This window comes from Myxocyprinus asiaticus, chromosome 24 (assembly GCF_019703515.2).
Source record: "Myxocyprinus asiaticus isolate MX2 ecotype Aquarium Trade chromosome 24, UBuf_Myxa_2, whole genome shotgun sequence".
Taxonomy (NCBI): Eukaryota; Metazoa; Chordata; class Actinopteri; order Cypriniformes; family Catostomidae; genus Myxocyprinus; species Myxocyprinus asiaticus.
In genome coordinates this window covers 13,409,897-13,437,298 of record NC_059367.1, presented here as the reverse complement: position 1 = coordinate 13,437,298, position 27,402 = coordinate 13,409,897, and the positions used below count along the sequence as shown (strand labels likewise).

At 37.2% G+C, this 27,402-nt stretch overlaps 1 protein-coding gene across 6 annotated transcripts in view; it reads right to left on the bottom strand.

Annotated features, from left to right (window-relative positions):
* pde4d (phosphodiesterase 4D, cAMP-specific) overlaps positions 1–27,402 on the bottom strand; it is a 132,725-nt gene that overhangs the window by 5,730 nt on the left and 99,593 nt on the right. For all 6 annotated transcript variants that reach the window (XM_051652880.1, XM_051652881.1, XM_051652884.1 and 3 more), the window contains exons 2-12: positions 26,429–26,620; positions 21,474–21,510; positions 21,310–21,386; positions 19,849–19,898; positions 12,295–12,407; positions 5,002–5,095; positions 3,840–4,015; positions 3,392–3,490; positions 3,080–3,244; positions 2,778–2,877; positions 83–237 (exon numbers count right to left, since the gene is read on the bottom strand). In XM_051652880.1, the coding sequence (XP_051508840.1) occupies positions 83–237; positions 2,778–2,877; positions 3,080–3,244; positions 3,392–3,490; positions 3,840–4,015; positions 5,002–5,095; positions 12,295–12,407; positions 19,849–19,898; positions 21,310–21,386; positions 21,474–21,510; positions 26,429–26,620 (1,258 nt within the window). The remainder of the gene's footprint in view (positions 1–82; positions 238–2,777; positions 2,878–3,079; positions 3,245–3,391; positions 3,491–3,839; positions 4,016–5,001; positions 5,096–12,294; positions 12,408–19,848; positions 19,899–21,309; positions 21,387–21,473; positions 21,511–26,428; positions 26,621–27,402) is intronic.

Here is a 27,402-nt window from a genome sequence, read left to right as displayed (position 1 = left end):
GAACAGTTGACATCCTATTGGACAACAGTCCAGTGTGATATATTCAAGTTGGGCCAACGACATATTTCATATCATGACTCACAATGTCAATGACCATCTTGCGAAGTGACTGCCGCTGTTTCTTGGTCAGGTTCTGGAAGATATCGCAGTTCTCTTCCTGCAACAGTTTAAAACCTACAGCCAGGTGATGATTCTCCAACACAGATGAATCATTATACATGAGGGCCAGCTCAGAGTCTGGGAACAGAAGAGAATTACTGTACAATATGTATGTTCGGATAACATTTCCTACTTGTCCTTTTTCAACAGCTTTTGTATTTCTAATTCTTTTAGTTTTTTTGTCACAAATTTATAGGGATGGTAAGGACAGGAAATGACAAGAACTCGTGTGACCTGTATAAGCACTGTGACTTACATCACTTGTATAAGCACCACTGAAAAGCATTGATTTTTGCACGTGTCATAGCTGAATGCGACATGCAAGTTTGAATTTTCAAAATGGAAAATGAGATTTGAGAGCAGCAGTGGAGGGAAAGTTTTTCCTGAATAACAACCTAAAATTCAGTCTGTTCTAAAAACAAAAAACAAAAACAAATCATATGTCTTCAAAAGACTTGGAATATAGTGCGCAAGTCATATGTACTACTTTTATGGTATTTTTTGTAGGAGCTTGACAGATGTGGTCACTATTAACTGTCCTTGTATGGAAATGAGATTTATGCACATTCTTAAAAAATTCCACAAGTTTGACAAGAGGGTTGCAATGACAGAATTAAAATTGTTGGGTAAACTATTCCTTAAAGGAGTCCCGCTAACATAAAGTATATTCAAATTTGAAGGCCTCATGGCACTAACCTACAACTCTCCTCTTGTCTTCATACTCCTGCTGAATTTGTGACAAGCACCACTTGTCCCCCAATCATTACTCATTGAGAAGATTGACCAGCTGTGTGGGCGGGACACGTGAGCTTTGATTGTGAATCACAGACACATGTTTCCCTCCAGGCACATGCATGTGAAAATCATCCGATTGACTGCTGGTGCATGTAATAACAGCTTAAATGCATATTAATTCTTCTGCGAAATAGCACGCTACTTTAAACAACATGTTTGAGCTAAAAGTGGCTTTGACAGGCATGAAAAACACTGGGCATTGCAATGTAGCAGATAAGTAGGCAGATAGATTCTAAAAGCAACTTGGTGTTTCATTAAGATTAAACCTTTAAAACCATTATCAGAAAAACCAGATTTTCCATGCTTTTTTGAAATAAAAGAGTTTGATGCAGACATAATCTAACTTTTAATGCAAAGTTCCCTCCCATTTTATGGCAAAGGTGTACAAACAGGACATTCAGAAATTGATGTGGTTATGACATCACAACCCTGAGCACATTATCATAAGACTGCCCACATTTACATATCAACACTAGAGGTCGACCGATTGTGGATTTTGCCAATTCTGATAACTAAGGTGGTAGGGAAAGGTCAATAACCAATTAATCGACTGATAGTTTTTTGTTGTTGTTTTTTTTAAAATCGATGTATAGTATGATAAAAAATAAATAAATACCACCCCTGTAGTCGTGAGTTCGAATCCAGGGCCTGCTGAGTGACTCCATCCAGGTCTCCTAAGCAACCAAATTGGCCTGGTTGCTAGGGAGGGTAGAGTCACATGGGGTAACCTCCTCGTGGTTGCTATAATGTGGTTCGTTCTCAGTGGGGCGCGTGGTGAGTTGAGCGTGGATGCCGCAGTGGATGGCGTGAAGCCTCCACACGCGCTATGTCTCCGTGGCAACGCGCTCAACAAGCCATGTGATAAGATGCGCGGTTTGATGGTCTCAGACGCGGAGGCAACTGGGATTCATCCTCCGCCACCCGGATTGAGGCGAATCACTACGCGACCACGAGGACTTAAAAAGCGCACTGGGAATTGGGCATTCCAAATTGGGTGCAGAAAAAAAAAAAAAAAAAAAAATTCTTAATATTTCCTTACTATGAAGGGCAAAAATATTGAGGCTACAAAAGTCTAAAATTAATAAAATCCCAAAAGCAGTTTAGTGTGCAACCAAAATCCCAATAATAACCTTAAAAATTAAAATTTGGTGCATAACACGGGACTTTTAACTATAAACAAGCCTGAAATACACCAGTGACTTGTCTCCGTTACAATATTCTATATGTAAATATTAACCAAATGAAGCTGTTTTTAGCCTATATATTCACCAGATGAAGAGCTTTGTATATTGAAATTTCAGACAAAAAAAGAAAAGAAAAAAAAAACACATCGGCAACTATCCACAGGGATTTTTGCCGATAACGATAATTCCAAAAAGCAACTATCAGCACCGATTAATCAGTAAAACCGATATATCGGTCTACCTCTATGCCGAAATATAGAGGTTAACCAATCACAACAGAGGTCATTCACATATAGTAGTCTTAAAGCTATAGTTGCAAAAAAGCCTGTTTAATTAAAAACGGTCATGGAAGACTATTTACAGCTGTTTGGGTGCAAAATAAAAATGCCACAAAAAAGTGTAGAATATGGCCCCTTTAAATCTATTTAAATATTAAATAATAAATAATATTAAAATAATAATGAAAGTATTATTTAAATAATAAATATATGTAAATAAAAATATAAATGCATTTAAATAAAAACTATAAATTATAATATTTAAATAATAAATGATAGTAGATTCCGCTTAAATAATAAATAATTAGGCAGATTCTTTACCTTGTTCTTATGCTACATGACATGACTGCCATAGACTTACTAGTGTTAATAAGGAACTGGTTGGAGACGCCAGGATGATCAACATCATGTATTGCACTGGCAAATATGGCAGCAAGAATTTCAAGGTCTGTAAACACAGCCTGAAAGAAATAAAGAGAACATACAGACAGGTATTTAAAAACTCACATCATTACCCTTTCAAAGATTTTAAACATTTTTAATCTTTCTTTATGATTCATCTTGCTAAACTGATGCCAAAATCAACAGTACCCGACAATGCAAAGAGCATGACTAACATGGAGCGGCCTACTAACAGCATTGCATACTGGGGCAGTATCGTACCTCAAGGGCAGGGGTTGATAATAGAACATGAGTAGACTGTGTGACATCAGCAGCATGGATATTGTTGTGATAGGCAACGTCAGCATGGTAATGGTCCTCTAAAGTCATCAGATAGGTGATAAAGGTATCGAGGGGAATTTTAAACGTCTTTAACAAGTCTCTCTCCTACAGGGGAAAGATAACACACACAGTACATCCTTGTTAGCTGCCTCACTGAGAACTGATGCATGCTCTATAAAAAAGACATTAAAGCAAATAAGAAACTTATGAAAGATTGTGAAACAGGAAAGAAACATTTGTAAAGAAATGTACCTGGAATATTGTGTACATCATAACCGTTAATGGTCTGTTCCCAGAAAATTCAGAGACTTTGAAGACATTAAGGCCCCATTTATTTACATCTTCAAGCTCCTGAAATGGCACAAGATGTCACACATACAGTTAGATTTCTTTTACATATGGTTTTCTGTGCATTAGGATTATTTTAAAACTGAAGTGTGTAATTTCAGTGCCTCTAGTGTCACCATACGGAATTGCAAACATAATCTTCCATGGTTTTTCAAACAGATAGTCAGACCCCAAATTCACACCATTTGTTCAACCAATGCTGCTGTTTCAGGCTGGTTGAGATGCTTATACAAACAGAGTCTTTTTTATTGTGTCACAAAGTTACACATGAAAATAATTACACACTTCGGTTTTGGAAGCTCTAATGGTAAAGTCTTAGTATCCTGTTGTGAATATGGCAACATAAACACACCTTGGCCAGCTCGTCCTCTGTTTCAGTTTTAACTCCAAATCGGGGTATGTTGGAGTTGGTGAGGCTGGAACTGTGCGTTAGCTTTTTTACACCACTAATCTGGGACATCGGCCTTTTCTTCTTCTCCTTGTCTTTCTGAGACTGGGGCGATGGCATCTCCACCTCGTGTTGCTTGTCTAAAAAAAACACACAAAGAGTTCAGAGAAGGTTCCAGAAATCAGATTCATCCACCATGAGTAAAAGGCACAGTATGTGGCACTTCAGCTACTGATTTGTAGTTTTCAAAATCAGACGTGGGCTACGGTCATGTAGTGATCTCATTGTGGCATTATGATACAGAGTCGTCTAGCTGCTGTTGGGTGACTTTTTGCTTATAATCAACACTTTTTGCTTAATTTATTTATTTTTTTCACCAAAATGTCATATTGGAACAGAGTGCTGAAGCCCCCCTTGTTGAAAAGGTTTGTATATTCCATTTTGCATTAAAAAATATAAAGCATGTTCCTGCATAACATCATGGTCCCCCTTGACTAGCATTACCTCTTTTTCTGCTCTTGTTTGTATACTGAACGTATATGCATGTTAGGGCTTAGTAAAAACAGATTTTCGGATTAATTGCAATCTTCCTTTGAATGATTTCGATATTGATTCATAAAATCCCAAGATTGATCTTTTACTTTTAAGTTTACTGCAGTCTCCTTGGCGATCATTATTTCAAGCTTGAAAACACTTCCTATAGCGCCATCTAGTGCTCTGTGCATGCGTCAAGCACTAGGAAGTGTAATCGAGCTTGAAATCATGATTGTGCCTAGAGACTGAAATGACAAGACATTAAGTGAAAAGGGAGTTATATTTTGGTCTGTCCTCACCCAAAACCAACTGGACCGCTTTAGAAGACATTGATTAAACCACTGTCATATGGATTACTTTTATGCTGACTTTATCTGCTTTCTGGAGCTTTTGAAGTTCTGGTCACCATTCACTTGCATTGAATGGACCTACAGAGCTGAGATATTTGTCTAAAAATCTTCGTTTGTGTTCAGCAGAAGACAGAAAGTCATACACATCTAGGATGGCATGAGGGTGAGTAAATGATGAGAGAATTTCCATTTTTGGGTGAACTAACACTAAGTTATTTTTATTAGTTTTTAGGGACACTCACCTAAGAATGTACTGGAGATGAATTCCGACACCTGGTTACCAGATCGGCTCATCTCTGAGAGGTGAGTTAATTCTCTGTTCAACATCCTTTTGAACTGTGGGAAGAGAAAAGATCAACAAAAAATGAGGAATGAAAATATTTTGGTGCTATTTAGACCTATTTTATGTGAAATAAAAGGTCATTATGAAACCATTACTAAGCTGTATTTTTTAGCTGTATTTTAGTGCAAATAAACACTAACTATGGACAAAAATTACACAGGAAATAAATCCCATTCAAAGTGAAAATACCTTGTGTGGAGGTGTCGTGTGATAATTTTGTGCTACTGTTTGAGAAACCACTGAAATTCACAGCTAAACAAGACACCATTTTTACACCATTTCTGTTTTGTTTTTTTATCGTTTGATGAAATAAAATTTCCCTTGTCTACTGTGTCACTATCAGTCTGCAGAAATGTTGTTATTTCAAGGCTGTATGTTCCAGACAACCCAAAACATATGAATCCTCTCACACTGTCAAGAATGTCAGGTCAAAATGACCCGCTGGGTCACACTAAACAGACGACACATACAGTACAAGGTACCTATTTTCCCATTTCTAACAAGATTTGCAGGCATAAACTGTAGACGGTCAAAAATTAATTTGCTAATGTGTGCACACAAACAACTGGAACAGCTCAGAGACAGCACATACTGTATGTGAAATATTCACACAGTGCTTTTTATTGCAGTTTGGGTTTAAATAGAGACAGATTTTGACAGTCCAGACAGAAACAGGGAAGCAAAGATTTATGATGAGGCAAAAATAGAACTGGCTGTAAATTGAGGACTATTATCAGAGGAACAATTGCATTTGTGGTTGGGCTAATGAAAATGGGGCATACCTCCACATCTCTGTGATCAGTCCTATAAATGTACCATATCCAATATAAATACATTATAAAAAATCTGATTATTAAAAAATGCCCTATATTTAACAACTGAATGCAAATTCAAATCTCTTCTTGTCAATCACCATCCATTTTTATTTTGTGCAACCTGAATACCATTATAAAAACCAATGCACAATAGCAGCCTATCCAACCACATTCCAATATAACAATACAGCCATCTGTGGTGGATTAACTCACCTTTATGTATCCCCAAGACACTGACAGCAAATAATTTGCCTCAGGCATTTTGAAAAAGTAAGTCCTGATAGCAGAAGAGATAACAAAACACTGGCTGATAGAGCAGATGATCACAAACTGCTCAATGAAGAAGGTCAAAAATCTCCATATTTTTTATCGAACTGAAATAATATCATTATTTTCTGCAAAACCACATCTGAAAATCCAGAAATTCCATAGTATTCCTTGTGACGTGAAAATCCATTGTTAAAAAGCCTGGCAAGATTCCATCTAAGACAGAGCAGGGTGTGAAGAAGCCATGCCATTGTCTGATAGCATCTCCGTCCACTGCGCACTCTTCAAAACAGCCTAAAAAAAAAGCTTGTGCCTTGGAAGGAAAATATGCCCAGTTAACAGCTTCCAAATAAGGCTGTGTTTCACACAATCATTCAGGTGAGAGTCTCTCACTGCAGCCCTGCCTTAGAAGGGCTCTGCCAATCAGGTGGCTTCCCCGGATTAGAATGAGCTCATCGTCGTAGATGATTGGTTGCACTGAGCTTGCATGCAAATCCTCTGGGAGTGTTTTGCTCCCTTGGACCCCTCCCACCTCTTGATCCCTGCAGCTCAGTTGGAGACTGTGTTCTTTGTAAGAGAGCTCCGTAATGGAGCAGATACCTCCCCAAAAGGGCTCACAGTCATTATGTTTTGTTTGTATGAATGCATGTGCACGTCATGTTCGTCAAGGTGACTAAGCGTATGCGCGTATGTATGTGTGCACAGATGCGCATACTGTATGTGTGTGTAAGGAGTGGTGAGGTAATCCTCAAGACATGATGTGATTTTTGGAAGAGGATAATGTGTCAACTAGATGCATAAAATATTCAGTTTAAGTCCATTCACGTAAATCTATAGACGAGAGTCAGTGGAGAGCAAAATACACTGATGACGCTGAGGGAGATTTGTCCTGTTAAATTGTTAATGTCCCCTTGAATGAAGCAAAAAGTATGTTGAGAATTTTATTCTCTCTTTTTTTCCTTTTTTTTTTTTTTTTGTTGTCTGAGGTCATCTATGTTACAGGCCACAACAAAACCACCAAGGACCAAACCAACAATCTACACAAAATATAAAATTTGTTAAAGACCAAAGACTACAAATTATACTGTAAAACTGTATGGTAACTGTGTTAAATAAAGATAGGCCAGTTTTACAGATATTTTAATCATTTTTACTTAATTGGTTATCGGTTCTTTAATATTTTAATATAACAAAAGTATTGGACTTTTTACATAATAGACTTTCATGCTTAAAGGTATAGTTCACCCAAAAATGAAAATTCTCTCATCATTTACTCACCCTCATGCCTTTCCAGATGTCTACAACTTTCTTTCTTCTACTGAACACAAAAGAAGATTTTTAGAAGAATATTTCAGCAATATGATAGATGTGGGTGAGAAACAGATCAATACTGAAGTCCTTTTTTGCTATAAATTCTCCTACCTGCCCAGTAGGTGGCGATATGCACAAAGAATGCAAATCGACAAAAACAAAAGAAGAAGAATGTGAAAGTGGTGATATAGTAAAAAAAAAGGACTTAAATATTGATCTTCTCATCCACACCTATCATATCGCTTCTGAAGAGAAACATTTAACCACTGGAGTCGTATGGATTACTGTTATGCTATCTTTATGTGCTTTTTGGACCTTCAAAATTCTGGCCACTATTCACTTGCATTGAATGGACCTACAGAGCTGAGATATTTTTCTAAAAATCTTTCTTTGTGTTCAGTAGAAGAAAGAAAGTCATACACATCTGGGATGGCATAAGGGTGAGTAAATCATGAGAGAATTTTCATTTTTGGGTGAACTATCCCTTTAAAAGATTCTGTCATTATTTACTCACCCTAATGTTGTTCCAAACCTGTATGACTTTCTTTTGTGGAACACAAAATTAGTTGTTAGGCAGAATATTAGGAACAGCCTCAGTCATCATTCACTTTCTTTGCATGGAAGAAAAGAGTGGCAAATTTCTCCTCTTGCATTCCATAGAAGATAGAAAGTCATATGGGTTTGGATGGAATGACATGAGGGTGAGTAAATGATGACAGAATTATTTTGGGTGAACTATCACTTTAAGTGAGAAGTGTTACACAAATGCTTGACACATTGCATTTTAAGCTATTATTATTTTTTTTTTTATTATTATTATTAGGTTATTCACAATGCATTATTCATTTATATTGTTGTAGTCTAATACTTAGACATGACTGTCTCAAAAATGCAGATATAAAACTATAATTAAAAAATTCTGCATATCCGTTATTGGACACTTAACAATATAATCAGACAGTATTGTCTGATTCATGGTCATTGAAAAAAAACTATATATATCAGTCTATTTCTAGTGGTAAACATTTCCAATGGCCTATATCTTGAGAGCCAGTTTCTAAAAATGTACCTGTAGGGCAAGTACAATTTTAGAAACATTTCACTGAGGCATTGTACCAAAACCTGTGCCTTTAAATAGAGCTGGACATAGATGGTTGCAGTACAACACAGCAGCAAATAAAGAGCTAAGGCAGTGGAGCTAACAGAACATGGTCAGAAATTATTTCACACTTGTGGTCCCTGTGTACCACTAGTGGGATGCTTAGTAATTTGCAGCTTTACTGGAGCAGATGAGCCGATGGTAATAGACTGTTGCGGGTCCATACGGACAGAGGGGCCTGTGTTTCTATTTTTGGAACATCTTGAGGGTGTTAAAACACGCCTCAGAGCAAAAATGGGAAGACATCACATAATCTGTAGCTGTGATTTCTTGAAAATGTGTATTCTGGGACAGAGACCTAAATAATGATTTTTCCATGAATATATCCCTCTAGTTTAATAATACACCTTGCAGATCAAAAGCAACAATCATTCACTATTTCTTCTGCACTCTCTATTTCTTCGGAACTCACAATAGGCTTTGGGGTCTATAAATAGTGGGATAAAAATAGCACAATGATGAGGTCAAAGTGACCTATTCTTTATTGTAATGTATATGTAGGCATAATGCATATGTAGCTACTAGGGATGTCATAAAATATTGATATATATAGATTATATATATAGATATATTGATTATTGATCGCATGTTATTTTATCTATATATTTCTGAGGCATCAATATATAACAATTTGTCAACATTTAAATTAGAAGCCCAATTTGCATGCTTTCCAATTCACTCAATTGGCCTCTTCTTAACAGTCTGGTGTAACAGCGTTGGGAGACCACCATAGGGTGATATAAAATGTATCTTCAACACACACACACACAGGATGAGCTGAAGCGGGGCAGTAGGTGGCAGTCCAGAATTACGAAAGTTTTGGTATTTCTTCAAGAATGAACAAAGTAACGTTGATTTTGCAGGTTAGTGCGTGAAACTGCACAAACTGAACGATTAGAAATGGCGACATTTATTATGCACTGAACAGGTCTTTCATTCAAGCCACAAAACGACATACTTGTAACTGAAAATACATTGTGTAGGCTTGATGAATGATACAGGTTCACAACAGATCATCCAGTTATGGCTAGAGTAAATAATCTGTCCTTTAATAATGATCTGGGTCTAATTTAATGGAAAACTATGGGAGTTGTGCACTGTGGCACTTCAGAATGTTGATGCTGGGTGTTTGTGGTGTGTGCGTACCTTTGTAGAAAATAAATAATTGTTTCTAATTTTAGAAAGCGCCATGATGTCCACCAGACGATTCCGGTGTGCAACCCCTTTAAAACCAAAGTTGTGTTGAGAATTATGTCTGAAGAGACAAAGAATATTGTGCAACGAGCAGCTCTATTTATATCTGAAAAAATCCATATATATATATATATATATATATATATATATATATATATATATATTATATCGATAATCATCGCTAAAACCTTCCGTTTATCGATGCATGAAAAAGGCATCGATCTCAAGCCTAGTAGCTACATATGTACTACTACCGCATCTGACTAAATGGACATTTTTGTGAATCCATCAAATTGTGAACTTTTTGAGATTGCCCACGATTCTTAATACTGTATAAATCAGAAGTCGTTAACTTTTAGCCTTTCTGTATAAGCTACTTTTATACTTACTAACTAAGGGATATAGTTCTGTCCTCATTTACTCACCCTTATGTTGCTCCAAACCTGTATAGCTTTCTTCTTTGGTACACAAAAGGAGACGTTTGAAAGAATGTTAGCATTCGTCACCATTTACTTTCATTGCATCTTTTTTCCATTCAATAAAAGTGAATTGTGACTGAGGCTATCATTCTGTCTAACATCTCCTTTTGTGTTCATACGGGTTTGGAACAATATGAAGGTGAGTAAATGATGACAAATGATTTTTTTTTTTTTGGTGATTTATCCCTTTAAGCCTGGCTTATAACATGTGTATAGTACCATTATTAAGTTTTTACTTACTTTATGAAGCTTACATTGAAAATCCATTAAAATAATCAGACTTGGCATATTCTTGTACATTAAATTTTAATTGTACTCAATACATTTGATTGTGGGAGGGACAATAATTAATTAAGCTGAACTTTAGCTTCAAAACTTTTGATTTTAAGTTATCTTTCTATTGCCTTTTTGTGCCATGGACCCCCTTGATACCCCTAGTATACAGTATTAAAATAACCACTGCATGAGTGTAATTTATGCCAACCTTTGAATAGTGACATACACTGTATAGTTTTCTTAGTTGTTACAGAAAAAAAGGATGAATTGAGCTCCTTATTTGTGCATGTTTAATATGCAAGTGATTGTGTTTATCCAAGACCTGTCATATACCTTTACAGTCTTAAAACAACTCATGTAAATAGAAGGGGTGAATCCTAAATCACTCTTTAATCAAAATATTTAAGTGTAGTCTTGCTTAACTGCTATCTAAAATAGTAATCCCTATAGCTAATAACTGACTTTCAGAATTAAAGAACAGATCTGAATTGGCTTCTTACTGTTGAATAGCTTTAATAGTTTTCTGTAATTGAAATCATGGATGATATATTCAGCCACTGAGGCAAAATGAGCACTCTGACAGCAAATCAGCCATAATAACAATGCCATCTGGATATCTATAAATGTTTGTCCAGACATTATAAACAGACTATGCATAACTATTTGTTTCTTAAAATAGCATGAAAAGAGTTATATCAGTTTGGTAGGACATAACACTTGCTGTGAGGCAGCTTTATACAGGATACGCCACTATTGCTATTGAGCTAAAGCAACAAAGCAAACTGACAGGTCTTGTGTGTTTCCATGGATACTTGGTATTAAGAAGAGGAACGGGAGGGGGTTTAGTCGAGTGAGACATATGAAAATCTGAGTATTTGATGCTTCCCTCATTTTCGGCTGGTTACCTCTATCGGACCTTTAGCCTGGAAGCATCTCGATTCTTGGTATTATAGGGGTGCTGTGGCCGAGCGGACCGGAGTATATACAGTACACACTAGAGGTTGATTAGCATGCTGTATGTGTACTAGGGCCTTGCTGAAGACTGTGGGCATGCTCAGTGCCGCCTGAATGACGATTGTGCTGCTGTTGTTGCAAACAAGCACTGATTCAAAGACAGCAAAGCTTGGGAATAGCGACACTCTAATACCAACTGGATAATCTAAATTAACTCAATTTCTAAACAACTGACACATTAGATGTTTACTATATGATCTGATTGCCACAGAAAAAACTAATGATGCTAGTAAACATTAGATGCTTATGTGATGCTCATGTATAAACCAAGGTACAAAGTCTTATCTGACCACAATCAGAGTATTGTGGAGTATTCAAATAGAGTCACATAGAAACCACAGTGACACACAATCAGTGTTGATCAGGTCTTCCACCATTCAACAACCAACAACAAACAATCAAACATAAAAAAGCATTAAGCTAGGAACTGAATCTTGATCCTAATTAGATCCTGATTACTTTTTGTGAATAAGTGCATGATAGTCCAATAACACTGCTTATAAAACAGGAATATGTTCCAAATTCATATGTTCCCCAAATTGTGATTATGAGCGGTGAGGATCAGTTTGACTTTGAAAACCTGAGAAATCATAAATATTTAACTTTATAATACAACTGGTACAAACTATCAGATGGCATACCAACCAAACAGCAGAACTTAAAGATGAAGATCTTACCTTGTTGGATGCCATCTCACTGACCGAATGCCTGGTCTGCAAGGTCTCGAGCTGATCAAGGCACCAGTCCAGCTCCTCCAGGGTCTCTGTGGCCAGTTTCTGGTAGGCCTCCTCTGGAGGAAGAGAAGGAGGCAAGGAGTCAGATCTCAGATGCTTTAGGGGTCTAGCTGAGGTTCCCAGCAGAGGGCCCAAACTGCTGTAGACCACCATGTTGGGATATCCCGACAAAACGCATGGGTGATTCTTCATGCTGTGCTGAAGCCCTCCACAGTGAATGATGGGGGCTCCAAATCGAGCCAAAAAAAAAAAAAAAAAAAAGGTAAAAAAAAAAAAAACGTAATCCAAATGAGACAGAGTATGACCGGGGTGGGAGTCAGATCTCGTGAGAAGCAGGGAACACTATATCCCTTAACAAAACATTCAAAGGGGCCACACAGGACACAAATCAACACTCGCACACAGTCGATCACGCTCACAATCAAAATGACAGTCTTCCCAGAATCTGAGGTACTACATGTCGATAAGCCCAGGGTGATGGCTCTCCTCTCGGGACAGAGAGAATGTCATTGCTGTGAGCAGGCTCATCTTTCTGTGACAGATACCGGTCTACATCCAAGAGGCTTACTAGTGTGTGATGACCCTTACAAGCATGCAATCCGGCCCATAACAAAACATAGAGGCATAGTGTCATATCAATAACACACATACACTCACTCATACACACATGCAAGCACACACACAAAGCATACGGAGGTCCTGTCTCTAGTCCTTAAGCCGTAATGCAAGATGGACTGCTGCAAAAGAGAACAAACGAGAGTGGTGGATGCCCTGCATGAACACGGGGCAGCCGTGGAGCGTCGCTAGCCGAACACCAACCGAGCTTCCTCTTGAAACAGAAGCCTGAAGCCTGGCAGAGCTGCTGCATGGAGGAAAGAAAGGGCTGCATCTAAATCCTGGCAAGGGGTTTAGAGGATCTGGAGCTGAGGAGATTAGATGGAGAGAGTGTCCTCTAACAGGTCCTCTGAGACAGCTTCACTTTATGTTTTCAATGTGGTTTTGTTCTTAGAGAGAGAAAAAAAAATGTTTTGAATAAAGCAATTAAATGTGATATGGGACTTGGGAAAGCTTTTTTTAGTCTCTATTAAAAAGATTGTAGATTAAAGGGATAGTGCACCCCAAAATGAAAATTCTGATCTCATTTATTCAACCTTGTGTTGTTCCAAACCTGTATAACTTTCTTTTTCTGTGGAACACAAGAGAAAAAAAGGAAGAATAATAGCATCAGTCCCTATTCACTGTCATTGCATATTTTCTCATGAAAATGAAAGGTGACTGAGTCTGTCAGTCCCTAACATTCTGCCTACCTTCTTTTTCTTTCCATGGAAGAAAGTATTATGGGTTTGGAACGACATGACAGTAAGTATATGACAGACTTTTCATTTTTAAGTGAACTAACCCTTTAAGCCTTTCAAAAAATTTTGCTTTGAGTACTTTGAGTCATGAAGGACACCTTCATTAGATTACCTTCACTTTTAAAGGGAATTTGCAAGCGTTTATTACTCTACATGTTTATGTTCAAATAATTCATGATGACCATATCAGGGCATGAAAATGAAGCAAAACAAAATAACAATAGACCAAAACAGCAGACGTCAGTGCAGCTATGCATGAGTATGCGAGCTGCCCAATTAAGTTATTTTGCTTACTTGAAACTGCTATGAAAACAAACCCAGACAGATTGCATGTGCCACTCATAAACTGCTTTAACAAAGATTACATTATCTTAGTTATTCTCTCTGTGTCTGTCCCGCCCTCTCTCTATTTCTACATGTGTGGTAAAGTACAGAGGGCTGGGGTGCCACTCTCTCTGAAAGAGACTGCACTGACGTCAATGACATTCTTCTCGTGCTTAGCGCGACATCATACACCAGCTCATGAGAGGGCACTGGCTTCATAGACAGAGGAGCTGCAGCTAAAAGCTGGGCTGGAATTCTCCAATCTAGGTCATGGAATCTCACTACCATGTCAGCTAGGAAATCCTCACCAAAACATAGGCATTTCCTTTAGTATTCACTGGATTTGTTCATATACACTTGAAATCACAACACATATCTTGAAAAAAGGTCTTGCTCTTATTTTGAGCAATATGAAACTTTTGGATAGGACTTTTGGACCACAATATACATGTCTAACTTTATTTTTAAATTTTCTTAAGAGAACGTGAATGGTGCTTGCCCATGCAAAACTCACCACCACAATACTAGAATGTTGTAGGTGTTTGCTGGGAAATTGTTGTCTGGTTGCTATGGTGTTTTAGGTGGTCGTTCTATTACTCACACTCCGCTATGTTATGATATCGTAACACTTTTACTCTAATGCATAGTTTGAAAAACAATACATTTTAACGCTTGTATTACAGACCCACCTATATTTACACACTTATTCTAATGTGATAAACTTGCGCAGTAGCTCACCTGAAAGAGTGTTGGACTTTGGGCTAAGCCGAAAGTGTCATAGACGCAACACTAAATAACGTGGTTGGAGGTCACGTGACGCCATGCAAGAAGCAGACGTGTGAGCGACGAGCTCTGAGCACTTTGCTAAATTTTTAATTATTTTCATGTTATAATCTGGTGACATTTGATACACCCAGTTACACATTTGCTCTTTGAGGCAAAACATGGCAAAGAAGTCAAAATCCTCAGGCTCTGGAGACATTAAAAAACACTTACATGTTCAGGATGAAAGCCCCGACAGGCCTACAGACCGGGGACTCCATTTGGTTGGTGCGGCAGGAGAGGAGATCCAGCGTCAGTTGTCCAACATTTCGGTGATGTTGATGAAGGTTCTTGCTGACTTGGAGGATATCGCTGTAATACGTCGATTGATTACAGCGATGGAAATAAAATTCTCCGAGTTAGTTTCAAGAGTGACTGATGTTGAGAGACGAATCGATTGTCTGGAATTTTCGGAGAGGGAATTAACCGCTAATCCGCCTGTGACCAAAGTTGATTTGGAACATCTCCTTGAAAAGCTTGAAGATCTTGAGAATAGAAGCCGCAGGAATAACGTCCGAATTGTTGGAATTCCTGAGCATGAGGAGAGCAGAGATATGGTGAAATTCCTAGACGAGCTTTTCCGGAGTCTGCTCGACATAACAGGCCACAAGCTAGAAATCGAGCGAGCTCACAGAGTCCCAGCTCACAGATTTGCTGAAGGAGATAGGCCCTGATCGATTCTGGCCAGATTTCTGAGATCATCCGATAAAGATCTTGTGTTGCGCCAGGTGAGGAGCAAAGGGAAGCTTTCTTGGAAGAACCATAATATTTTCTTGTTCCCGGACTTTGCGAGTTCGACAAGAGAGAAACACGATCGGTTCAAGGAATGTAAGAAACTCTTACATCAGCGAAAGATCACTTTTGTTCTGATGTTTCCGGCCAAACTGAGAACAGAAAGGAAGGACGGTCTCAAAATATTTACATGTCTCAATCAGGCAATGTCTTTTACTGAATCAATGGGTGAGTAAACCATTGGGTATTTCTCATGTGAGTGGGTCGACTTGCTGTACTTAATCTGGCTTTTGAGGAAGCTGGGCGTCATTTTGGTTTCTTTTTTCTTTTTGCGTTGGCTCTGCCGTGCGGCTGGAGTTTGTTTTCTGAATAATACTTTTCCTTAAAGAAACTTTTGCATTGAAGAAAGATTACTTTTGCATTGAAGTTCCCGGCCAGTTTGAGAGTGGACACTATGGATGACTGCAAAATATCTACATGCTCACACAAAGGATGTCTTTTATAAAGTTGACAGATTGTGTAAATCATGGTATATACTTATATGCGGCCTCCGAGTGGATTGACTCAACCATTCGGGGAACCGGGATGCCGTTTTGTTTCTTTTTATATTGGTTCCGCCTAGTGGCTGGAGCTTATTGTATTGAACAACACTCCTTTGGAACAGCTGTGGATTAATCTGTTCATTCTTCGTGCTTATTCCTCCTTCTGGCTGGAGTTTGTTTTGTTGAATATTTTTACGGGTCATTGGAATGATTACGTAATTCGCTGAACTCATAACAGCCAGCTCACTGAACATTCGTCTGTCTGTCCGAGAAATCTGAACGGTTTTATATAAGCTGGAATTTGTTTTGTGGAAGATCACACCTTTGAGACAGTTCTGAGAATGAATCTACACATTCTTTGTGTTCATTCTTCCTATTGGCTGGGGTTTATTTTACAATATATTTTCTGTTATATAATTTTGCCTCACAATTTGTGAGGCAAATTTGAACAATCCGATGGCAAAGTTGTTGTGAAGGCTCATGGGCGTTCATGGACCTTTTGAGTTTAGAGGGATTGTTGCCGGTTGGCGCTTTCGTGCACGGGGTTAATGCGCACGTTTTTCTTTTTTCTGTTTGTTTTGTTCGGGGGGAAGTTCAGGGTTTGATTGTTTCATTAATGGGGAATGTGGTCTGTATAATTTTGTTTTTGACACACAATTTATTTTTTCTACTATATCAAAATGTCAGATGTTAATATGAGTGTACTATCTCTCTCCACATGGAATGTAAATGGGTTGGGGCACCCCATAAATAGAAGGAAGGTTATTACTTTTCTTAAACGTAAGAAATATGATATAGTGTTTCTTCAAGAAACACATCTCTCCCCGCAGGAAACTGAAAAATTTGGGAAGATATAGGGTGGACATTTTTTTTTAGTGCTGGCTCAAGAGCAAGGGAGTCATTATATTGATTAATAAACATCTACAATTCAAATGTCTCAAACAGACTAAAGATAAATTAGGGAGAGTCATTACTGTTTTAGCTGAAATTCAAGGGCAAAGGTTGATTTTCAACCATCTCACTTGACGCCGAAAAGGTGTTTGATATGGTAGAATGGGATTATCTTTTTAAGATTTTTGAAATGTATGGGTTCGGGAGTACATTTATTGGTTGGATTAAGATACTTTTTAAACACCCTGTAGCAGCGGTACAAACAAATGGATTAATTTCAGATTATTATACTCTGAATAGGGGCACTCGGCAGGGTTGCCCTCTTTCCCCTTTATTGTTCTGTCTTGCCCTGGAACCATTAGCAGCCGTGATAAGAAAGGAGGATGATTTTTTGCTTTAGAAAATTTTCTTTTCATATCGCATTTGCTTTTTAGGTGTTGGTTTAGGGTTAGGATGTTTGTTTATTTTGGTTTTTTTACCTCTCATTTGTTTTTAGGATACTATTGGTTAGGTTTAGGTTAAAGTTTTAGGTTAGGGAGGTTTGTTTTACTCATTAAAACCTCCATCTAACATTCACCTTAAAAATCTAGTCCGATGGGGGTCTGGGTAGCTCAGTGGTAAAGACGCTGGCTACCACCCCTGGAGTTCGTTAGTTCGCTAGTTCGAATACCAGGGCATGCTGAGTGACTCCAGCCAGGTCTCCTAAACAACCAAATTGACCCGGTTGCTAGGGAGGGTAGAGTCACATGGGGTAACCTCCTCGTGATCGCTATAATGTGGTTCGCTCTCGGTGGGGCACGTGGTGAGTTGAGCATGGTTACCGCGGTGGATGGCGTGAAGCCTCCACATGCACTATGTCTCCGTGGCAACACACTCAACAAGCCATGTGATAAGATGCGTGGGCTGACGATCTTAGATGCGGAGGCAACTGGGAATCAGTCCTTCGCCACCCGGACTGAGGCGAATCACTACGCGACCACAAGGACTTAAAAGCACATTGGGAATTGGGCATTCCAAATTGGGAGAAAAAGGGGAAAAAAAATCCCAAAAAAATAAAACTAGTCCGATTACATAACCATTTCACTCATGGCACATTTCACTAGACATTTCAATGGGAAACTTGTAATGAAGCATGTAATTTTGTTTTGCAAAAATGTTGCCATAGTGACATAATTTTCATGAGATCAGGCTGGTAATAGCACACCTTTCCTCAACAAGCCATTTCATTTAAGGTATCATTCTGAGGCAGAAACTGTAAGATGTGTGTTTGATACTTTTATAGGGATTTGTTTAAATCTCTAACCCTCAGTAAGAGCAATTCTAATAATGATGCTTGCCATAGTAAGCACCCTAAGGAGTCATTTAGGTGACGGTTTTATCCAATGTAACTTAGACTACATTTATTACATGGCCAATCCCCCTGGAAAAGGGATAAGTGTCTTGTACAATAAGAGCACAATATTGATAGTTTATAGATCACCCTTATGGGATTTGAACCTATAAACTTGTGGTTAACAGCCCATATAGTATTTTTAGCTACAGGTTATTACCTAACCTCATTCCACATTATGGTTTATGGGAAATTTATATAAAAGAAGAAGGCAAACTTTTTTCTCCTGAACGAACTAAATCGCCCTAGATGAGCAAAGTCTTTAATTTTACTATATGCTGCGTCGTTTTATAAAGTAGTATAAAGTTTGGGTTGGCTACAATCTCCTCAGCTGGAACATGCGATTTTAAATAAAAAAAGCGGCACGTCCAAACCACATCCATGATAAGTTTTAACCAATCATCAACGCTCTATGACAAGCCAAGTTCTCCTAGGTCAAGAATTTTAGGGATGTGAACAGGAGAAATGTCACCAAACAGACACCTTAGCATATCTAAGTTCTTCATAGTTTTTAGGCGAACTAAAAGAAGCCTGTTCGCCCAGTAAGTATAAATAAACCCTAAAGCAGACTCATCCTAAAAATCCAACACTCTTATGTCTTTTTATGGTCACATGACACCTAAACTAATATATTTTGCAGGACACGTGAGACATTCACTCAGCACGGGGAGCTAAATTGTATAATGTGTCCATCTGCTCGTTGCCTCTATAACAAATCAATATTATAAATCGATAACACCAGTCTTATTTATCTCTGCAGCTGAACACTCTGCCTGTGCTAAACTTCCACCAAGCGCTCAGTATTACAGTTCTAGGTCAAACACCTGCATCTTAAAACAAGCTCTTCTTTGCAAACATTATAAATAGACAGCAAACAGAAGCTAAAGGATATATATAGTACAATGACCTGGGCCTCATGATTATGGTGAATCAACTGTCATTCTGTGTCACATCCCAGAATGCCCTATAAAGTTTATAAAAACATGAAAAAAAGGATTAAAAATTAGTTGAAGATAAAATAATGTCTCTTTAATTCTTTACTTTGTGCATGGAGGCTGTTGTGACGTATCAGTTACTCTTTCTTATTGGCTTCGGAGAATATGACATGGAAAGTGCGATGTGCGATGTCTGGAGGTTGACCTCACAAATATGCTGGTGCCATGCTGGTATAGACAAAGCAGTAGATGCCACACAAGGACAAATCCATATCTCATATCAGCAAGCGTCTAATAGTGTACCATAAAATAAAACAACTCTAGTTCTAATAGAGAACAAAAAACCCAGAGCAAGTACTCTATGCAGTGCTGAAACACCAAAAATGACCTTTTTTTTTATTCTATCCTGAATAAAAAAGACAGCCCTGAAACACTAATTTTCCAGACCACAAACGTGCAGGTTAAGAATGAAAATACTTGAAAGATGGAAAGTAAAGGTATGATACCTGTGTAGGAGGTCTTTGTGATGGGAGGTGGGTTACACATGGGGGATCTCCTGATAAAGCAAATAGAAAACAAACAGGTCTTCAATACGAGAGACAATCAGTTAACCGCTACAGCTCACTGTGTATGACACAAAGGACAGTAAGACAAATTGACAGCTGTTAGTACACTCAAAACAACACACTGTTATATACACTGTACAAAATTTAAAAAATCTACAACCTGTTGTTAAAAAGTGCACTTTTTCAACCACTTTGACTTAAATTATAGATGAAGAAAATTTATTCAACTCTGAAAATTCAAACAATCAAGAAGAAATTACTAAAACTATTGTGACAAATTCAATAGATGGAAGACAAGTTATAACGATGAAAACATTTTAAAGTGTACTGACCAGTGGCAAATTCTCGGGGCCAGCAAAGCCTTCTCATGCCAAATAAACAAATATTTTTCATCCTTTCATTCTCAATCACCTTTTTGCCTACGTATTTTTAATCACTTTCCACTCTTAATTAATCTACAAACAAATAGAGAAAAACGAAAAGTTCATCCAGTCAGAATTTATTCCTCGATGCTTACAAGCGAAGTGTGACAGCTGTTGCACAAGCCGAGCTCGTTAGCCGAAAGCAGCGCGTGAGTTTGAGCTCCACCCCATCAGGCCTTCAGAATTTCCACAGAATCCCTCAGCAGTGTAAATGAATGGGCAACTAAAGTCAGATTGTCAGATTCATCAGCCAATCAGACTGATTTATTTGTTCTTGGTGGGTGTGATCTTTAGGATATGTCCCGGTCGAGGCCTTCTAGCTGGCCTTGAGTGATGCAATCACGCTTTAAGTGATGTACGTAATATGAAAGCGAAGAGCGCGAAGAGAAATCTCTTTTGATAATTGTAAACCTGAAGCACAAATGCTAGTGCTACAGCATTGTTTATCAGTTGGGTTGTTAGGACACATCTCTAATGAAAGTCAAACCCCTGCTAAGCTAAGGGAATAATGCATGCGATTTATTGCGAGCAACATTTAAATCACAAATATTATTAGATATATTTTTCCAGGTATTATAGACCTCCTTGGTAGATTCATATGAAAAATTATGATTTTTGACGTTCATTTCACAAAACAGTCATGCTGCAGTTAAAATTAGGCTTGCTTGAGCATTAAGTGTAATTTCAAGTTCTGGCTTTCGTGCCTGGACGTGTTTTTAAAATGTCAGTTGGTATTATTAGTTGACTGCCACGTAATGTATGATAGGCATATTGTCTTATTCACTGTGAAACTGTGTTTTCTTAATGCCGTGAATCGCATTGAAGGCCTAGACTTTAAATGCACGGCCCGTGGCTGGTACTGACTATGTCAAACTAGCATTGTGATCAACATCTGAGCTCTAACAACATCTTTAATATCACATCACATCATGATGAAAGTATGTGAATATTCCTTGTTAATTTGATGACAGCAACTTACTTGTTATTGGTCCTTTCCTGTTGTATATTTGTTAAAGCAGCAAAGTTGTTCCGGACAGTTCTTAAACTCGCCAGAACCTGAGAGAAGACACAAAAGATGAGTTTATGTTTACTTTAATTTAATCTTGCCATATTTAATATATTATATATTATATATTGCAATACCTGTGCAAAAGGTGTTACAATCATATCATCACCATGTCTGCAAAGAAAGAAAATAAAGTAATTATAACAGCACAGCTATTTTCATTGATTTTTTCATTATTTCGTTTTTATTTTACTCCTTTCTACCAAAAAAAAAGCCCCTTTTGCACAGACATATGAAAATGTCTTGCATTAAAGGTGGAGTGTGTAATTTCTGCGCTACTAGTGGCACCAAATGGAATTACAAAAATAAAGTATGTTTTCAAACAACCTTTGCCAACACCCCTCAGACTCATCACGCCCTTTCGCACTCTCTGATTACCTATGGACAAACAGGCCATTCTAAATAAAAGATGATAAACATTTAATGTCATAATAAACAAGACAACTATAACATAAACACACCGGACAGAAAGCGTTGCAGAGGAATCGGCTTGTCCGATAACACTGCAGGTGTTACGATTCAACTGGTTTTCATGATAATGGTGGAGTAAGCAATTCCTGAGAAAGACTGTTGCTATTTGAACTCAACAGCCAAACAAACACACCCCTCCCTTCAGTGCTCCTTCAGCAGCCCCGCCCCACATATTCATGCACACCCATTGCCAATGATGTGTGATTGCAACAGTGTTGTGTGGATCGGTCTGATCCACTTTGTTTATTTTCCCATTAACAGAGCCAGGGCAGTGTACAAACACCAGATTTTATTTCAGCGCATACATAGAACGGACAGCTAGCGGAACTTGAAGAGGTATTCACGGAATCTGACAAAAAGTATATTGTATTAAAATTACACACTCCACCTTTAACTACTAATGTGTTCATACTGATCTAGCAAGCTGTTGAGATGATATTATGTCACAAGAACCAATTTCACACGTTGATGAGAGACGATTTCAGTAGTTGATGGGAGATTATTTCACTGGAAACGGAAGCCGTGTCCGCACTTCCATTTGAATTCGGTGCCTGTGGCTGACAGACTAATTGGGCACACATGTCGGTTCCCGGTAATATTAATGAGCTGTCTAAAGGTATTAATATTTTCAATAACATTTTACAGTCTCCTAGTTCAATACCTTCACTAGGCATCAGGTTTAAATATGCATCAAGGATGATCTAAGGAAAGCCAGCCACGGTTTGAAATGTTACGATCAAGCCAGCCTCAACTCAAATCTGAGTGTTCGCCTATTAGTAGAATTATGGTAACTTGCGGGAGGAAAGTGCTTTCTGATTATTTCATTGAGTTGGACAGCGAATCTTAACATCATAGCATGACAATGTTTATTATGTGTTTTTGAGGTTTTGATCTTATTAATGTTTGAACCGTCATTTTGTACTTATATAATTTAGCTAAGTGAAATGTGTGTAATTTTAAAAGCTTTTTTGTTTTATGTATTTTTTTATTGGGGGGATCCTTTATACTTCACTATAGATGATACAACAAATTAAACATTCTACCAATGATCTTTCATTGTAAGTGTCATTCATATTCATCTTGAAATGAACTTATTGAACTGTAGAATATTGAAGAAAAATAAAATTATTGATATCTTTATTTCAAAGAAGTTGAAAAAACTAATTCATTCTTGCTATAGACACACTTTATAAAGAAATTGGGTCATTATCAAAATATGGTGAAAACATGTCCTTTCACTTTATATAGCCACACGACAAGCCACAGATTCTAAATTCAAACGGAAGTGCGGACACAATTTCCAGTGAAATAAACTCTCATCAACTACTGAAATCGTCTCTCATCAACATGTGAAACTGGTTCTTGTGACATAATATCATCTCAACCGCTTGCTAGATCAGTATGAGCACATTAGTAGTTAATGCAAGACATTTTCATATGTCTGTTCGAAAGGGGCCTTTTTCAATAATGCATGCATGAATTTGACTAACGTTTGTGAATGTGTTAATTTCACAATTGTTCATAAGAGGCTTTTTCAGTAATGTGTATGAATGAATTTCACTAACGTTTATGAATGTGTTCATTTCACAACTGTTCATAAGAGGCTTTTTCAGTAATGTGTATGAATGAATTTCACTAACAATTGTGAATATGTTAATTTTATAATTGTTCCTAAGAGGCTTTTTTAATAATGCATGAATGAATTTTACTAAAGTTTATGAATGTGTTAATTTCACAATTGTTCATAAGAGGCTTTTTCAGGAATGTGTATGAATGAATTTGACTAACGTTTATGAATGTGTTCATTTCATAATTGTTCCTAAGAGGCTTTTTCAATAATGCATGAATTAATTTTACTAATGTTTATGAATGTATTAATTTCACAATTGTTCATAAGAGGCTTTTTCAGGAACGTGTATGAATGAATTTCACTAACGTTTATGAATGTGTTCATTTCACAACTGTTCATAAGAGGCTTTTTCAGTAATGTGTATGAATGAATTTCACTAACAATTGTGAATATGTTAATTTTATAATTGTTCCTAAGAGGCTTTTTCAATAATGCATGAATGAATTTTACTAAAGTTTATGAATGTGTTAATTTCACAATTGTTCATAAGAGGCTTTTTCAGTAATGTGTATGAATGAATTTGACTAACGTTTATGAATGTGTTAATTTCACAATTGTTCATAAGAGGCTTTTTCAGTAATGTGTATGAATGAATTTGACTAACGTTTATGAATGTGTTCATTTCACAACTGTTCGTAAGAGGCTTTTTCAGTAATGTGTATGAATGAATTTCACTAATGTTTATGAATGTGTTCATTTCATAATTGTTCCTAAGAGGCTTTTTCAATAATGCATGAATTAATTTTAATAACATTTATGAATGTGTTAATTTCACAATTGTTTATAAGAGGCTTTTTTAACAATGCATGAATTAATTTTACTAATGTTTTGAATGTGTTAATTTCACAATTGTTCATAAGAGGCTTTTTCAATAGTGTATAAATGAATTTTACTAACGTTTATGAATGTGTTCATTTCACAACTGTTCTTAAGAGGTTTTTTCAATAATGTATAAATGAATTTTACTAACGTTTATGAATGTGTTAATTTCACAATTGTTTGTAAGAGGCTTTTTCAATAATGCATGAATGAATTTCACTAACAATTGTGAATATGTTAATTTTATAATTGTTCCTAAGAGGCTTTTTCAATAAGGCATGAATGAATTTGACTAAAGTTTATGAATGTGTTAATTTCACAACTGTTCGTAAGAGGCTTTTTCAGTAATGTGTATGAATGAATTTGACTAACGTTTATGAATGTGTTCATTTCATAATTGTTCCTAAGAGGCTTTTTCAATAATGCATGAATTAATTTTACTAATGTTTATGAATGTATTAATTTCACAATTGTTCATAAGAGGCTTTTTCAGGAACGTGTATGAATGAATTTGACTAACGTTTATGAATGTGTTAATTTCACAACTGTTCTTAAGCGGCTTTTTTAATAATGCATGAATTAATTTTACTAACGTTTATGAATGTGTTCATTTCACAACTGTTCTTAAGAGGCTTTTTCAATAATGTATGAATGAATTTGACTAACGTTTATGAATGTGTTAATTTCACAATTGTTCCTAAGAGGCTTTTTCAATAATGCATGAATGAATTTGACTAAAATTTATGAATGTGTTAATCTCACAATTGTTCATAATTGGCTTTTTCAGTAATGTGTATGAATGAATTTCACTAACATGTATGAATGTGTTAATTTCACAATTATTCTTAAGAGGCTTTTTCAGTAATGTGTATGAATGAATTTCACTAACATGTATGAATGTGTTAATTTCACAATTATTCATAAGAGGCTTTTTCAGTAATGTGTATGAATGAATTTCACTAATGTTTATGAATGTGTTAATTTCACAACTGGTCATAAGAGGTTTTTTCAGCAGTGTGTAGGAATGATTTTCACTAACATTTATGAATGTGTTAATTTCACAATTATTCTTAAGAGGCTTTTTCAGTAATGTGTATGAATGAATTTCACTACCTTTTATGAATGTGTTAATTTCACTAGTGGTCATAAGAGGCTTTTCAATAATTCATATGAATTAATTTCACTTATGTTTATGTCAATATGTTAAATTCACTAGTGTTTGTAAGAGGCTTTTCAACAATTATGGCCTAAACGGCCCCTCATACAATTGAGCGTTTCTTTACAGTTTATACTGAAAGTGATTCTTGCACGGTCACTGATTTGGCAAAACGTTTTGCTGCCAATGTATTTTACCTTTTAAATATGTGATAAAAGCAGCTCTGGTGTCACCTGTGTATCTCTCGCATACTTCTCTTTGTGAGCAGCGCTGTAATGGTGATTCAAATTGAAATCTTTCATGACAGATTACGTGTCCAAACACATGGATTTCCCTGTGAACAAAAAACTGTTTTCCATTTCAACCTGAAAACGCGGTTTTGTAGTCAATTTCTTTGTTTTATTACTCATTTTGGCAAACATTAGCTGTTTGGAACAAGCGACCTCTACAGGTAGATAGCATTGAATGCAATCTTCACATGAACACTTTTTCAATGTACTAAAATCAATCTTCAATCTAATATTGTCCAACAGGCCATATTCAAAAATACTGCGGGCCACCAGTTGCCCATCCCTAATTTAAATGTTGAACCTCTAAAACATTTTACTTAAAGGGATAAGTTCACCAAAAAATCATTTATTTACCCTCATGTTGTTCCAAACCCATATGACTTTCATTCTTCCATGGAACACAACAGATGTTCCTAGCTTCAGACACCATTCACTTTCAGTGTATAGAAAAAAAAGATGAAATGGGTTCGGAACAACATGAGGGTGAGTAAATGATGAAAGAAATTTAATTTTGGAGTAAACTATTCCTTGAAATGTCTTGACAACTGCAGTAATAATCTAATAGCCACGAGTAGGCTATGCATTAGGCCTACCATTTATGCCTCAACCTGCAAAATGAATGAAACATCATATATAGTCATAAATTTAAAAGAGACATATACTCACATGTCACTAGCGATGGAGGAGTTCCTGGACATAGACTTTGGTGAGAGGTCATAGTCACTGTCAGAGCGGTAAAGGAAGGACTCTCTCCTCTGGCTGTGCACAAAGTTGGCCTGGAGAATGAGCCCTGACCCCGGGCTGGCCATGGGATCCAGCGGACTGCGTCCTGATGAGGTGCCATTGTCCACATCAAAGCTGTGGAGACACAAAACAGAGCGGTTAGCGCTGATGTCAGATATGACTTTGGAGGATATACTGTACAGCAAAAGTTTACATCAAATTCCTGGTGATAGATCTGAGGATATTAACTTGGAGAGGACACACTGGGCAAGCAACTCTGTCCTTAGGATAGAACAACGTACGAGAGGGCAAACAAGTCATTACGGTGAGCATTAAAATTTAGACTGAGCTTGGTATAGGGCTTCCCCAGCACAGCAGGAGTGCCTTCCATCACCTTACACCCAATCTTCACCTTCCTTTGCTTACAAAGTGCTGACCCATAATCTTCAGGGAGAATTAATATAATCGCCTGGCCCTGGGGATTTCCCTGACGTTCATGGTGACGTGGCTTTACGCTTTACTCTCACTTCTACCGTCATCATCTTCATGTACGCTGGTAGCTGAAACTGCTAACATGGTGTGGATGGATAATTCCTTATTAGTGAGTCAGTCTGGCCCTTGGTGAATGCTGACAATAGTGTCTCACACATAATGGACCAATGATTCATGACCTGAGGATTGAGCTTTGCTATGACGGAGAATAAATATGTCAGAGAGAAAGCTCCTAATGCATAAACAACCTTTCTATTGTCTGTATTCAGCAGAGGTCAGGGAGTTTTCCTCACAATACTGTCGTGATATTCTAACACCAAGAATCAACCGTTTTTGTTTTTGTTTGTTTTTTCACATGAAAAGTTTTGAGATAAAGAGATTGTTCACCACTGAGAGAAAGTGTGTGAGAAGACAAAACGTACTGT